General features: G+C 38.1%; 1 protein-coding gene across 2 annotated transcripts; it reads right to left on the bottom strand.

The window, feature by feature from the left end:
* Window positions 1-1,165: 1,165 nt before the first annotated feature.
* Window positions 1,166-11,072, bottom strand: LOC121255798 (ATP phosphoribosyltransferase 2, chloroplastic). Of its 2 annotated transcripts, XM_041156323.1 has the most exons (11): window positions 10,683-11,067; window positions 10,532-10,591; window positions 10,073-10,186; window positions 8,650-8,715; window positions 8,450-8,557; window positions 8,240-8,323; window positions 2,977-3,078; window positions 2,721-2,834; window positions 2,564-2,644; window positions 2,259-2,378; window positions 1,166-1,628 (listed from the first exon to the last, which is right to left on the bottom strand). In XM_041156323.1, the coding sequence occupies exons 1-11, from the start codon at window positions 10,911-10,913 to the stop codon at window positions 1,533-1,535; spliced, it is 1,176 nt and encodes a 391-aa protein (XP_041012257.1). In that variant the 5' UTR covers window positions 10,914-11,067; the 3' UTR covers window positions 1,166-1,532. The 2 variants fall into 2 exon arrangements, with proteins under 2 accessions (XP_041012257.1, XP_041012259.1); XM_041156325.1 differs by lacking the exon at window positions 2,259-2,378 and having other exon boundaries at window positions 10,683-11,072.
* Between the last annotated feature and the right edge of the window lie 5,795 nt (window positions 11,073-16,867).

Below are 16,867 nucleotides of genomic sequence, written 5' to 3'. Positions count from 1 at the left end.
TATTGTTTTGATCATTTTACTTACCGAACTAATCACTCACTCGAAAACATGATGACCAAAACACTCAGTATTTAATGCTCTTCATTTCTTTTTTCTAAGCGTTTAATACTCTTCATTAATTATTCCGAAAGTTTGATCTAGACCTCCACATAACAATTTATGTACAATGTATTTGGGCCGCTGAAATCAAACTTCCACTTTGGAGAGCCGTGAAAATAAAATTGGTATATTAAAATTGAGCTATATATTTGGCTATAGAAACATGGGATCACGAGTAAACAATCCCGAGTGTTGTATATGAAGACAAACAATAGCAACAACCCATGTGTATAAGGCATACAATAACGCCCGGTTAGGATAAAAAAGTCTCTCAGTTTTTAATTCATCTCATCTAATTATTATAACTTTTTCAAATTCTCATACAAAATATAATAAACAATTCAACTTTTTTAAATTTTAAAATAATAATAATAATATTAAAAAATAATATTTTATTCAATTTTCATCTTTTCTCAACTCACTATCCAAACATCTCCTTAAAAATTTCCACAAGATGGTTGGCACACTATAAACTTACGGTTGTCAGCTATCTGTCAACATAATAAACGTACACTTGCACACTCCAAACATACAGTGGTGGAATAAGCAAGCGTTGTACAGTCATGAAATGTGCAAGCATTGTGCAGTCGTGAAATACACAAACATTGTACAGTCGTTTTAAAAAAGAGTAAAATCTACTATTAAAAAATTAATTTTCTTTTCATGTTGTCCTATATTTATTCACTTTTTTCAAAATGATTCTACGTTTTTACACTCACAACTATAACTATTATTGCTCTTTATGTTAAGGAAAATGCATTGCACAAAAGCTCTAGAAAAAAAAATCATTTAGTGCCCTTTGCGCTATTGTGATTTACCCAAAACAATATCTAAAAAAAAAACCCCTTGCGATATTATGCTAGATCAAGCGAGCCCAAGCTGCAGGCCGTGGGACACCTGCTCGAGAAGATCAATGGTCGCATCAGATCCAAACGCAACGTTGGCCAGATGCTTTTATTTAACTTTACATCATTCCCTTAAGTTCACTGATCCATGACTAGACTTCTATCCGACTTTCCTTACGATACATTACTACGGATAAAACACTGTTTTTTTAGTGGAAAGAAACAGAAAACAGCCTGTCACCTATTATAGATTTTGCGTTGGCTTGTTCTACTCTATGTATCTTTGCAAATGATACACTGTAGCCAAAAAACCCAACCAAGTACCGACTCAAAATGACACGAGCATCGTCAACCAGACACCACATCTGAATTCAGAACCGCAATAAACCGAGCAAAAGGCATGGACTGGAAAGGACTAAATTCAAGCTTTGAGAAAAACTAGCTCCATTTTGGAGTCTCTTCATAAAAAATGTAGGTCAACGGAGAAAAAACTCCACCCCTTCCATGCTGCATCAACCAATACCTAGACAATTAAGTTCACCAGGTGGATTTAATGGAAGCTCGCACAAGGGCATAGACAGCAATAGACTAAAGCCCGAGCTTGGTGAGAAGCTCACGCCATCTTGGAGTCTCTTCATCAAAAATGTATGTCAATGGAGAGATGAGAACTCCACTTCCTCCAATCTGCATCAACAATACCCAAACAATTAAGTTCCTCGGTGGATTTCTGGTTGGGGACTCTCAACCAATCAAGTTATCATGGAACCAGATAAAAATATCGCCAACAGAATGGGCACACCAATATGGGAAGTCCAATAGAAAGTAAAATACGAGTGTTCCAACACTGAAAACTCCGACATGCATGATATGCCCCAGTCCACAGAGTAAACATTCTCCATGTGGCATTTGGAGAGAGAGAAAAACCAGTTTAAGTTCACATTGCAAATCGTTATCAAATAGACTTTTGTGGAATGAAATTTTTCCTCGTTTGGGATTAGCTTGGGTGATGCCGAGAAGGGTAAGTGACCTCCTAGCTTGGAGGGAGAGGAATGATAGAAACTTTGAAGACCAAGAGCAGTCAATGGATGAGCTTAGAACTTTGTTTTTCAATACTTTACTCCATTAGTCGATTGTAATTGATTTTCATGGCATGACCTTCCATGATTTCCTTGTATTACCATACTAACACGCTTAGGCGTTGCTCTTATATATGTCCCCTATACTTAGGCTTGTGCCTACTCTTTTGATCAATAAAAATTTTGTTTACTGATCTCAAAAAAAAAAAAAAAAAGTTATCAAATAGTATTGACTCACCGCTCTCAGTTGTTGGACAGACTTGTAGAGTGCCTTTTTCGGTACGCATATAACAATTGCATAGTAATCTACTTCTACCATCCCATCATGTTTACAAAATACTGGACTTACAGTGGGTCCCTGCACATATAACCAAGCATTTAGAAGAGTTCTTGATGCTCACAAAAAATCAGCATGCAGCCAAAGAAAAAAACTCTTCACCACCACATTTCTAAATCGTGATTTATTGTTGATGGACCTGAAAAATGAGAATTGAAAGTGGAAATCATTTGGGGAAGAAAAGTGATTTCATTCCAAGAGCATACCTGCAGTCCAGATAATGATGGCTGGCTCAGTACTCTCTCAGCCACTTCTTCTGCACTTCTTCCCCTCATGTTTGCAGTAACCTGCCAACGAAGTATGTTAAAAACCAAAAAATGAAGAAAATTTGAAATCAATCATAGCATAATAAACATGGCATACTGTGAATTGACCAATTGCCCGCAAGTGTGCTTCTAATCTTTCAAGAATCTCGTGTGTCGTGTTCAATACACCTTCCCGTTGGATCAGTGATTTCCGGCTTGCAACAAGAACAGCCTCAAGAATAATCAAACATTTTGGTAAGATTAGATTTAATAAGACAAAAAATAAAATCAGGTGCCTTGAGACTCTTTTAATAGCATTGTAGAAACTACAAAATGACAGCTTGTCATGGTCACCCAGGCCCAAGATAGCTTACCTGGCTTTCCAACACTACTCCACCTTCAATTTCTTTCAAGTTGTTTTCTCTCAAAGTTGTTCCGCTACTCACTAGGTCCAAAATAGCATCAGCTATCCCCATCTAAATTAACAAGAAAGACAAATAGCCAGCATAAATATCATAATGAGATAGCATGAATTTATTATCCAGATAGCTACCCTTTAGAGAAGCATAATCAAAACATATAATTCTTTATGCAAGTGACATCATTATCTATATTATGCAGGTCTTAAACCATAACGCAAACAATTATGATAGGAAGAGGATATAACTAAATATGATTTATTATTCTTATCCTTCATTGCTCCACTACAAGAACTGAAAACCCAGCCCTGCAACTTCCTTCAAAAGCTGCCTACATCTCTATGCTTTTTTTTTTTTTTTGATAAGTAAAAAATTATATATATATATATATATATATCAAAATGAGAAACCAAGCACACTAAATGTATACAAGAAAACACCTAACCCAAAATGCCCTTAATGACCCTAAAAGCCCATGGAAAAACAACCCAAAATTCACCAAACCCGATCCCAACCCCTTGTTTCCCATAGAACTAAAACTCTACCTGAACACCCAACCCCAACCCCATGATTCCCGTCTTCACAATGCCCTCCCTTTAGACTTTCCCTCTAGATGAGCTACCACCCTTAGCGTCGTAGTTGATTGCCCAGGAAAGACGTTGTAACTCCCTGCTTTTCTTGAAATTTGATTTGGTTTCAAGCGCGTGGCTTGCCTCAATCGCAATGATTAGTTCTTTAAATTGATCTTCACATCCTCCATGTGAGATTCCTACAAACTGTTAAATCTCGTTAACTTTAGACAAAATCTACTCTGCTATTGGAGGAAGAGAGACCAAGGGAGCAACATTATCCCTAGACACAGTATCCAACTGCACTCCCGACTCTACACAAGGCACCAACGCCAAACCCATAGGTTCTCCAGCAACTTCATTGGTTCTCTCCATTGGAGATTCTAGGGTGATAGCAAGTCCCTTCAGCTCTGGGGTGATAACGGATCCTACATCTCCTTCAGACCTCGGCTGACGAGGGAGCCATAGTTTCTTTGGGAACCAAGGGTGTAATACCGACTATCGGTCTATCCTGTGTTACATGAGGTGAATGACATTCCACTGATGTCTCTACACCGATACCCGACGTAGACCCTACTTCAAATAACCTAGATTTCCTTTTGACCCGACCCGCCATACTCTCCTTGATATGGTTATAGGGGCAAGGTCGAATCCAATCTTCCGTTTTCTTTTTTCTGAGTTTAAAGGATTCGGGCCTATCTTGTTACTTACAACCCTGTTGCCTCCAACTGAAAGCCAATTTTGTAGACAATATAGTTATCGCTGCCTTCAACTCGCCAAGTTAGGTTTCCATCTCTTTTAAAGAATTGTGCATCTCGACAAACTGATCTTGAGGCATAATTTGCAGACCCTCCTCACTCTGAACCCCCGAAGCCTGACCCGTCTTTAGAGCTGGTGCATAGGATCGCCTCGCCACATGTCTGCTACGCGGCTCCCCAACAGAGCCATGTCCTACAACACCTTGTCCTTCCAAACCGTCACTCCCTCTCTTGTCGAAGGAAAAATCACGCAACACCTCCCCCATCCTTCTCCAGCCATTGCTCCCTTCCTCAAGAATGAAAATAAAATTCCTCCTCCCTCCACCTCCATACTCCACCGCCATGTCCTACATCTCTATGCTAAAACCACTTTGAACAACAGGGTATCAGAAGTGCTGAATCTTATCAAGGAAGATACTGTACAAAAAGCTAGAATATGACGGTGGATTGACAATCTAAACTGAAAACTACTTTTTTTATGACAGGGGAACTGTCCCACGGCAAAGCCCTTAGGAGGACTCACCCATGGAACCTAAACCCCCGGGGAGACTAGCACAACAACCCACCGCCATGGCCTCCCACTTAAATCGCAACTTGATCCCAAGGGGAATCGAACTTGTGACATGGGGCTCATGCATACAAGTTCGCCCTTACCACTTGGGCTACCCACAGGTGGGTGTCTAAACTGAAAACTAAGATATGCCTAGTACTTTTATGCCCATAACATGTTAAAAGCATTCACGATTATTATCATTGTGGTAGGTCGTCACCTAAAAACAACAGGAGGAAAAGGAAAGGAGAGTACAAAAGAAAAGGACAACAATTTCACTTCGTGTGGAATAAGAGATCAGAATTTGAGGAAAGACAAATAACAAGTCAGCTTATATTATTTATACTTCTATCTTGCAACTCGTGGTGCAGTTTTGTACTATCTATTTCATTTTTCTCCATATCACCTCATGTGTGATGCAAAAATATACAAGGGGAAGCATTTAGAACAAAAGCTAGTTGACCAACAAGATACACTTGTCAACGGACATCTTTGCTTTGGAATCTCCCTATTTCCGATTATTTGCTAAGCAACCTAGTTATGATAATCTCCGTACCTTTGGTTGTGTTTGTTTTGTTCATTTACCTCCTCATGAGCGACATAAATTATCTGCTCAATCTGTCCGATGTGCTTTCTTGGGATATAATGTGTTAAAAGGGATTTGTTTGCTATGATCCTACATTACATCGTACACGCATTTCCAAGAATGTTATTTTCTTTCAAGATCAACATATTTTCTTTGAAGATCAACATTTCTTTCCTGTGTCCTCGGTGCCCTCCTCTTCTACTGTGGTTCTCCCTCCTTTGAGCAGTAGTTCTCGAATCTTCATCCAGTCAGTTCTCGCTTTGAACCAGGTATTGTGTATATGAGACGCTCCCACCCAAAGTCTCTTCCAGTGGCTCACCCGATATCTGATCCTACCATGCTCCAGATTCAGTCAGTGGCAGCACCTCCAGCGCCTTTGGTACATCGCTCTCCTCGAGTGTCTGTACCCCCGAATAGGTATGAATTTCCCTCTTCCAGTTCTAGCAATTCTATTTCAACTCTTACTGCTGCATTGTCCAATTTTGATATTCCCACATGCTACTCACACATTGTCTAGCCTGATTGTTGATGACAAGCTAGGCAGGAATAAATTGCCGCTCCAAAGGCCAATCACACTTGGGACATTGAGTCATGTCCTCCCACTATTGTTCCTCTGGGTTGCAAATGGATTTACTAGTCAAGGTTCGATTTGATGGAAGTTTGGATCGTTACAAAGCTCGGCTTGTTGCACTTGAGAATAATCAGGAATATGATGTCAATTATGAAGAGACATTTGCTCCTATGGCTAAGATGACTATTGTTCGTACGATTCTAGCTCTTGCTGCTTCCAGTGATAGGCCACTACATTAGATGGATGTCAAAAATATTTTTCTTCATGGGGATCTTAAAAGAGTGTATTTATATGAAGCCACCCCCGGGATTGCTTCCCTCTTCGACTTCACGTGTGTAAGCTTCGTCGCTTTCTTCATGGTCTCAAACAGGCTCCGAGGGCCTGGTTTGATAAATTCTGCACCACTTTATTACAATTTTCATTCAAGCGGAGCAAGTATGACACTTCCTTGTTTCTTCAAAAATCAGACATGAGTATTGTTGTTCTTTTGGTTTATATTGATGATATTGTGATCACTGGTTCTAATTCTGCTTTACTTGGCCAACTTAAGACTCATCTCTCAGAGTCCTTTTATATGAAAGATCTTAGGTCTCTCACATATTTTCTTGGTCTTGAGGTGCATTGTAGTCCCTTTGGTATTTCCCTCAATCAACATAAGTATGCTAGTGACTTGGTGGCTACAGCTGGCCTACATGAGGCTACTTCTGTTGATACTCTCATAGAATTAAATGTAAAGCTTCGCAAAGAGGAGGGTGGCTTGTTGATCCTAGTTTATACCGGAAGTTGGTGGGTAGCCTTGTTTATCTCACCATAACTAGACCAGACATTTCTTTTGCTATACAGCAAGTTAGCCAGTTCCTTCAGACTCCTCGTCATCTTCATTTGGCTACTGTCCGTAAAATCATACGCTATGTTCAAAGCACTTCTACTGGCTTATTCTTCCCTGCAAGCAATTCTACTCGTCTTGCTGCTTATAGTGATGTCGATTGGGCTGGTTGTGCAGATACCCGTCACTCCATCACTAGTTGGTGTGTGTTCTTAGGTGATGCATTGATCTCCTAGAAGAGTAAGAAGCAAGACAGAGTGTCTTAAGTCATCTACGGAATCTGAGTACCTGGCAATGTCTCTTGCTTGTTTTGAAATCATTTGGCTTCGAGGTTTACTTGATGAGCTAGATTTTTCTAAGACCGATCCTACACCTCTACATGCCGATAATATAAGTGCTATTCAGATCACGGTCAATCTTGTCTATCATGAGCGCACAAAGCATATTGAAGTGGACTGTCACTCTATTCGTGAAGCCTTTGAAGCTTGTTTTATCACTCTTCCACGTATTTCCACTAAACTAAAAATTGTTGATATCTTCACCAAGGCTCTCACTCGTCATCGACATTGCTTCCTAAGTAGCAAATTGATGTTTGTTGATCAACCTGCATCAATTTGAGGGGGGCTGTCAACGGACAGCTTTGCTGTCCACACTTCTTTCCTTATTTTAGCCCACAATTGTTTCCTTATTTCTCCATTCATTATTATGTACAGTTAGCATACATTATTTGACAAATTATAGTTTACATGTATAAGGCTAGAATCATGCGGGAACTTATTTGCTTTCCATGTATAGCATCCTTGTAAAGTCTATATATAATATACAGAACTCAAGGCCATTGAATTCGGCCATTCTCACAAACTTGACAACACTAACTCCCCCCCCCCCCCCCCTCTTTTACATCATAGCATGAAAAAAATCCACACACCTCCCTTATACCATTGCAAATCCTAAAGAGTATAGTTGCTATTATCCAATTGAAAGCAATGTATCAATAAACTATTAATCAATACATTACAATTAAAATACCGATGCATCATATTATATTGGAAGAAGCTCTACCGATTAAAAAAATAATAGTGGAAGAAGCTTTAACCATCATATATACATGTCTTTCAAATAAGCTATTTAAGCATAACAATTAAGTGAATAACTACTAAATTCACTTGCAGTGTCACCAATATTCTGAATCAGCAAAAACTTATAGTCCCTTCCCTTAGAATGACATGCATTTCCTGATATTTGAAGAGGGGCGGTTAGAGGGCAGTTGGCAATTCTCTTGTAAAATGAGGAAAAAGACAAACAACAAAAAGAAAGATAGAGAATCTCTAACTATTTGGTCAAAATGTGTTTCTCACCGCAGGAGCTGCCTCCAATGCTCCATCAGCAGTTGAAAAGGTCACGTGCTTTATTCCATTTTCTTTCATAAATTTGGGACCTAGCTGTGCAAAATAATAGATCAAAACTAAAATCAACGTAGAACAAACTACCAAGATGCTAAAAAAATGTTTCCAAAAAATAATCAGTAAACACCGACAGAATTCAACAAAATCAAACACAGATCATACATAAGTGAATCCAGTAGCAACTCGCAGGGGCTTTTTATCAGTCCATTGAGGCATTTCTCCCAGCTCTTTCAGAGAGTTTATGTTCTCAAAAATCCCATATTTGGGAATCTGAAAGAACAAAGGATAAATAGAGATAATTAACAGTAAGCTTTATTAGATGAGCAGCACAATTCAGTTAGCTATTAGCAAGAATGACTTACTGCAATGGATAAATGGCAGTCTCCATACTCAAGAGCATCATGAACAAGAATAAGATCTTTGTTCCCCTGACAGAAGTACCAAATATTAGGATGCATTTTCTTATACTGATTCTTGACATGGAAACATATTAACATATGCATAGTAAAGTTATTTCGATAATGACTCTATGATACAAAAACATATTTGATCAGCTAACTCCCTCTCATAAGGTATCCAACCCTATAGTTAGAATCCATCTCCATGAGTTTTCGCATGGCAAGCAAACCAGCCAACAATGGTATTCGTTGTGTTTACACACCTAGGGTCTTCAAGGCACTCTGCCCATTTTCCAAGGTGTTATCTACATGCACAGGTGTGCGTTAACAACAAAGGGAGGAATAAAAGTCAAGAGGGTTCATGGGTGTGTCTGTGTGTGAATGTAAGAGATATAATTTTTGCTCTTGAAGTCCCCGCAGGTAAGGGTACACTCTTGGTTTGATCCTTCTACAATCAGTTTCCTTGGCGAAGGATTTGGCGGAATAACGCACCTCCCAAAGCGGCATTCTTTCTTGGACAACTTTCCTGGGTAAGATTTTGACAACAGATAACCTGAGGAAGCGCAGAGTGATTATACTAGATTGGTGTTGCATGTGTAAGAAATCCAGCGAGACTGTGGATCATCTCTTACTATATTGCGAGATTGCTAGAGCACTGTGGAATGAAGTGGTCAGCCGAGTAGAGTTAGCATGAGTAATGCCTACCACAGTGGTTGAGTTTTTGGCTAGCTGGACACATCTAGAAGATATTCCACAAATCAAAGCCATGTGGAAGATGGTACATATCTGTATCATGTGGTGTCTGTGGGAGGAGCAAAACAACCGGACGTTTGAATATAAGGAGTGTTCACTAGCAGAACGTAGATCTTTATTTTTTAGAACTCTATTCCTATGTGCCATAGTTGTAGACTTTAATGGCCTTGATTTTTATGAATTTCTTGTTTCTATTGCTACGACCTAGATAGGTCTTATCCCTTATATACCATCTTGTGTACTTGGGTTATGTTAATCATCATTAATACAATCGTTTACTTATAAAAAAATAATAATAATTTGAGCTCTTGAAAATATTCCTGCGTGCTAAGTCATGCTTGGGTTTCTGCGCTTATGAGAACTGTGGATTAATCTACTAACAATGGGTATTTGACCTTTGTGATTTCTATATCATTGTTCTCTTGTATATTTCATGTGTACTTGGGCTATGCCTATTTATTTGTCAATAAAATCTCTTATTACTTATAAAAAAAGAGAGAGAGAATATCATTGCTACTTACAAAGAAAAAAAAATGATATCTAGATTATTGGTTCTGAATATCTCATAAACTAGGTGGGGGTAGAACACTGATCTAAGCCTGAGGCCCAATGCTTTCATAAAAGGCATGCTTACTTGGCCATATTCACTGACTGTATCTAAGCCCACGATACCAAGGTCTAGGTCTCCAGATGACAATTTCCGAACAATGTCTTTTGGCCGCTGAAACCAAACTTCTACGTTGGAGAGCTGCAAAATAAATTAACATATAAACATTTAACAACACAAACAGTACTTACGAGCAAAAATATAAAATGTGATGTATTGAATAAAAAATTGCAACAATCTGTATAAAACTTAGTTCAAAAAGTAAGAACTTAAAATTTCCATTAGATTGTTTCCACACTGTAATCATGCATGAATATCTGAAGAACCGCAGCTCACAATAGAACAAAATCTTTCTTTTGCGGAAAATCACAATAGCACAGCATACACCAATTGATTTTAAGAGCTTTTTCAATGCTTTCCCCTCTACCGACTATGTCAAATAGTAACAAACAAATCGATTTGTCAAGGATTAGGAAAATGCCGCACCTGAGGAATTTGTGCAACATATTGTCGAGGATTGACCTGCTTGACAGACAGTTGACAATCCTTCACAGAAAACAGTCATCAAGAAAATGTCATAACTCATTTTTCGGCATTTTCTCGTGAACCAGAGAATATAAGACAAATGAGAGGATACCTTGAGAAGATCGAGCGTGTCGGAGGCCATGCGGCCTTTGCTTGGGAGGCCCACACGGATGACGTTCCTCTCGGAGACCCTGCCGTCGTCTACTGGCCCATTCACCACCGCCAACTGGAACTGCGAGGCACAGCACCAAATGGTTCGTTTTACTGAAATGCGGGAGAACGAAAAGATTGGCGGGGATGGCACTGGGGACGAGAGGCGCGGCTGCAGCATGGAAATGAACATGGCTGCTCCGCTCACTTCAGTTTCAAGCACGAGCTCTCCCTGTGGGCCGCTTTCGAACTTGGAATCCGGAAAAGGGCGTTTAGGTATATGCCTAATTATGCGGTGCTGCGGGGATCAAAAAACCTCTACGGTAGTCTTTGTACAGTGATTCAGTGAACTGTGCCAACTGGTCACTTAAAAGAAACCACGTCATTGCCTCAATCATTGATCCGATTGCATTGCGGTTTGGCTTTATAAATGCAAAAATTCTACTTGCAACCAACCTGGAACCCTCGACATCACGTTCGACGTGGCAAATAAGGAACGGCGTCGTTCTAATTTTATTGCCAAGTACAAAGTGAAGCCCTATCGAAACCCCAGCCTTTGTCTTTATCTTCTCCATCCTGACAAAACCCTATCATCTTCTCCATAAAGTCACTGCCTCACTCAGCCACAACCCACGAAGCCCTTATTGTCTTCACTGTTACTCAGCCACAATCCCTTCGTCTTTTCCACTCAGATCTAAAATTCCCTTCCCACAAAATTCCGAAACCCTAACCCAAACTCTAACCATTACAATTTTATGTTCATTATAGTTAAGGTGTGTCTCATGTCAATATGCGTTTTTTATTTTGCATGGACAAGACTTTCTTGATCCAGCTTATTATTTGGTTAAAAGGGAATGAAAGATTTTGTGTGTGCATATGAGAATGTATTCATTTTGTCGGCCTCTGTCATAGTCGGCTATTTCTTTCATGAGCTTTTGTTAATGCTACTTGAGTTGTGTTGATATTGGTTTTAGTAGTACTTCAAGGACTGGTCATGTAATTTTTGAGTTTTCAAATTTATGTAATGGAGTTTGTTTTTTATTCTATGGTCTTTCAATTATTAACATAGTCGTTTTAATTGGGACTTTTTGCAAGGTTAAATGTCTTTAATTATCAGAAAACTTGTTGCTTTAAAAGCCATGATTTGGATGTGATATGCATACTCCTATGAGGTGAGAATTGAGATAATATTTTCTAGCGTAAACACTATACTTGTTGTGACAATGTATGTAAGTGAATTCTTTTGGTAGGACAATACATTTGTCTTTATGTTAGATAAGAGGTTAATACCATTTTGTAAGAAATGTGAGGAGGTCTTAATCAAAAGATTGTAAAATGACCTCAAATTTCAGATTACAGATTTAATTGAGCGTCAATTTTAAGTGCGGGTTCCATCAAATCGTTCATATAGGTTTTTTTTTATCATGGCCCCCCGTTCAAGATGTCGACTAAAGAGTAAGCACGTTATGTGGTATATCCATACTCAATGGAATTCAACCCGATTAGCACTTATGTCAGGTTGATTTCTTAATTTACATGCCTTTTGTTTAGGGATAGTGCTACAGTTACCGCTCAATCTTCCCGATTGAGCTTCCCGCTATACGTGGCATGCCACGTCGTTTAAAATTCGTTTCCAAATCGTTCTATTAAAAAAAAAAAAAAAACTTATCTCCCGCCCAACCCACCCACCCCCTCCCCTCCCCTGCTTTCACGTTCAGAAGTGAAACCCAAACCCGACCTTGTTTCTTCCTCTGAGTTAGACATCCTACCCCAACCTTGTTTAAAACCAAGAAAGGTAGCCGCTTTCTTTCTGGCGCTGTCTTCCGATACATTTCCTAATTTTTTTTGTCAGTTTGGGATTTGTGATTGACTGAGGGCAAAATCACCAGAAGAGCCATGTAGAGTTATCATCAGTTTCAGAGAAAGAACTACCCACAGTGATGTTACGAGTAGTTTGAGCAATAGCATAAATTGGAAAGAGCAACAACAGGGAAAAGAAAAGAAAGTTGGAGGAAGAGCATAAGCCATTACCAAAAGCAATATTTGGCTTCAGACAATCGGAAAAAGGTGGGTCAAGGTAGGTGTGACCGGTGGATGATGAGTAGCTTTTATTTTATAGTAATGCAAATGAAACTCTTAAATTTCATGGTCAACATGGACTGGTTAGAGTTCGGTGAACAATGGACAGGTGCCTTTTGCCTTTTTGAAGTTTCAGGCAGAGGCTTGTGTTTTTAATTTTTGCATTGGTTAGATATTAGAATCATGTCCTAATATGATTTGTGTAAAAGTCAAATTTGTTTATGCGAATTGGGAATGTTGTCATGGTCACTGGTGGAAGAAACAGGGGTTTTGCCTTCACTGGTGTAAAAGTCAAATTTGTTTATGCGAATTGGGAATGTTGATTGCAATACCTTTAATTTTGCAGTACCTGCTTTAGTTTAAAAGCTGCTAAACTATATATTAATGCATGATAGTTACTACCTAGCGTCATGTTTTTTATTTAGCTTTGCAGTACTTGGTTTTAGACAATTTTGAGTTGCAATACCTTTAATTTTGCAGTACATGCTTTAGTTTAAAAGCTGCTAAACTATATATTAATGCATGACAGTTACTACCTAGTCTCATGTTTTTTATTTAATTTTGCAGTACCGGGTTTTAGACAATTTTTAGTTACAATACCTTTTATTTTGCAGTACCTGCTTCAGTTTAAAAGCTGCTAAACTATATATTAATGCATGATATTTACTACCTAGCCTCATGTTTTTTATTTAATTTTGCAGTATCGGGTTTTAGACAATTTTGAGTTGCAATACCTTTAATTTTGCAGTACTTGCTTTAGTTTAAAAGCTGCTAAACTATATATTAATGCACGACAGTTACTACCTAGTCTCATGTTTTTTATTTAATTTTGCAGTATCGGGTTTTAGACAATTTTGAGTTGCAATACCTTTAATTTTGCAGTACATGCTTTAGTTTAAAAGCTGCTAAACTATATATTAATGCATGATAGTTACTACCTAGCGTCATGTTTTTTATTTAGTTTTGCAGTACTTGGTTTTAGACAATTTTGAGTTGCAATACCTTTAATTTTGCAGTACATGCTTTAGTTTAAAAGCTGCTAAACTATATATATTACATCATGATAGTTACTACCTAGCCTCATGTTTTTTATTTAATTTTGCAGTACCGGGTTTTAGACAATTTTGAGTTGCAATACCTTTTATTTTGCAGTACTTGCTTTAGTTTAAAAGCTGCTAAACTATATATTAATGCATGATAGTTACTACCTAGCCTTTTCTAGAAGATAAACTTGTGTTGTCTTAAAGAATCAATAATTGCTCTCACTTTAGAAAGTTTTACGGTGAATATCATTGTTGGTGAGCTATGATTATATATATATATATATATATAGGAGGACCATAGAAGAATTTAACACCTCTTGGACATTTTCTGCAAGAAATACAGAGAAAACCAGATCGACAACACTATTGATCTTGTTCTTATTTTCCATTTTCTATTGCAAACAACTATTAATGAGATATTCTCAATGCATGACAATTAAATTTGTACCCTTTACAAACATGCTTCTTAACTTCTTGAGACCCTTATCATTTATGGTTGTTTTTTATTTTACAATCCAGTGGGGTCCCAACTTCTTGATGTTGTTCTAGTTGTTATTAATAACAACTACAACAAGAAATATGAGAGAGATGGAAAATTATGAGAAATAATTATTTTACATTTGCTGCACATGTTCACATGTTTACAGGAATTGATGTTATGACTAAACCCTTCTTCCACACACAGACACAGACACATGTATATATATATATATATATATATATAATTGCTTCAATCAATCGATATTAGTTGATTCAAACTGATTATTGGCAAAATGACTTGTAAAGTATATACAAAAATTGGATAGACTGTTTTTGACTTTTTAAAAGTAGATTGTACTTTAGATATAGATTTTTTCTCTGCAAATTTGTAACTCATATTAGACCAGTACTTGTTTTCTTTTATGGTTTATATAAGAAATTAATTTTTGACACTATAGCTGTTTGTATCATTGTAGGCAATTCGAACGGATGTACAATGGATGCCAACACAGAACATTCAGATCGTGAGTGTGATGAGGTAGAAATTGATACAAACATTGAATGTGATGAAACTATTGAACAACCTACGGTTGGAATGAATTTTTTGTCTGTAGAAGAAGTTTGGTCTTATTATATGAAGTATGGTAAGGAGAAGGGCTTTGGAGTGACTAAAAGGAATTATAGACAAGATGACGATGGGAATGTCAGATGGATTTGCTTGGCATGTGTGTGAGGAGGCATATCAAAGAGTAAGGCTGCCAATGTTATGAAACCAAGACAGACAGAGAAGATAGGGTGTATGGCTAGGATTAACGCGGTATTGAATGATGAAGGTGGATATACCCTATTTAAAGTGATCTTGGATCACACACACGATTGTAATCCGAGAAAGGCAAGGCATTTCAGATGCTTTAAGAAGGTTGATGCTCATGTGGCGAAGAGACTTGAAATAAATGACGAGACAGGAATAAGATTGTCAAAAAATTTTAAGTCTGTGGTTGTTGAGGCGGGGGGTACGAGAATGTGCCATTTGGGGAGAAGGAGTGTCGAAACTACATTGACAAAGCTAAACAACTTCACATCGAGGTTGGAGGTTCAACAGCTCTATATAAATATTTCCAAGATATGCAAAAAAGAAATCCAAATTTTTTTTATAAAATAGATGTTGATGAAGACATGCAGTTAAATAATGTGTTTTGGAGAGATGCCCGCAGTAGAGCTGCGTATGAATCATTTGGGGATGTCATTGTCTTTGACACAACATATCTAACTAATGTGTATAAGATGCCTTTTGCACCTTTTGTAGGTGTGAACCATCATGGACAATCAATTTTATTGGAGTGTGGATTGATATCAAATGAGGACGCTAATACATTCGAGTGGTTGTTTGACTCATGGTTGAAGTGTATGAATGACCAACCACCAAATGCAATCATCACAGACTAAGATAAGGCTATGAAAATTACAATTTCAAGGGTGTTTCCAACGTCTAGACATCGCTTCTGCTTGTGGCATATAATAAAAAAGTTTCCTGAGAAGTTTGGATCACATTCTCAATATGAGGAAATCAAGAGTACTCTGCGTAGGTGCATTTATGACTCTTTCAGTGAGCTTGAATTCGAATCACAGTGGCGCGATATGCTCGATACCTATGATTTGCATGAAAATGCATGGATGGTATCACTATATAGTGATCGCCGTTTTTTGGGTGCCGACATATGTTAAAGACACATTTTGGGTAGGTATGTCAACTACACAGCGAAGTGAAGGCATGAACGCATTTTTTGACAACTGCGTTAACTCTAAAACAACTTTGAAACAATTTGTTGAGTAGTACGATTCAGTCCTTAAGAGGAAGGTAGAGAATGAAGCACTTGCTGATTTTAATTCATTTAACACGGAGATTCCGTGCATCACTCGCTATCTTCTTAAGAAGCAATTTCAAAAATCATATACAATTGCTAAATTCAAAGAAGTACAAGAGGAATTGCGAGAATTTCTATATTTGACTACTTCATTATTGGGATGTGAGGGTGGTAGAAGTACATTCGTAGTTGCTGATAAGATTCAAGTTTGTGATGACTTGTTAAAACTTGCAACCTTCACTGTCAAAATTGATGAAGATCCCCTTGATGTTAAATGCAGTTGTAAGTTGTTTGAGTTTAGGGGCATATTATGTAGGCACGCTCTTCGTATCTTGACTCAGCTAGGCAAACATATAGTACCATCAAAATACATCTTAGATCGGTGGAGGAAGGATGTAAAGCGAAAATACACCTTTGTAAAAAGTAGTTACGACACTAGTAGCATCGATGATGCCCGAAGGTACGATAGAATCCATAATTGCTTCTATGAACTGTGTTCCAATGCTTCAAAGTCCGAGAGCAGTTGTGTGAAATTGATTAATCATATAGAACAGTTGAAGGCACAGTACCCGGGTATCGCTGATCCAGCTACTTCCATGGGGGCACAACAGTTGATCCAGATACTTCCATAGGGGGCACGACAGTTGATCCAGCTAAATCCATGGGAGGCACGACAGGTA

Source organism: Juglans microcarpa x Juglans regia, chromosome 3D (assembly GCF_004785595.1).
Source record: "Juglans microcarpa x Juglans regia isolate MS1-56 chromosome 3D, Jm3101_v1.0, whole genome shotgun sequence".
NCBI classification, from domain to species: domain Eukaryota; kingdom Viridiplantae; phylum Streptophyta; class Magnoliopsida; order Fagales; family Juglandaceae; genus Juglans; species Juglans microcarpa x Juglans regia.
The sequence above is the reverse complement of the archived record's forward strand: the minus strand, read 5'-3'. Positions and strand labels throughout refer to the sequence as shown.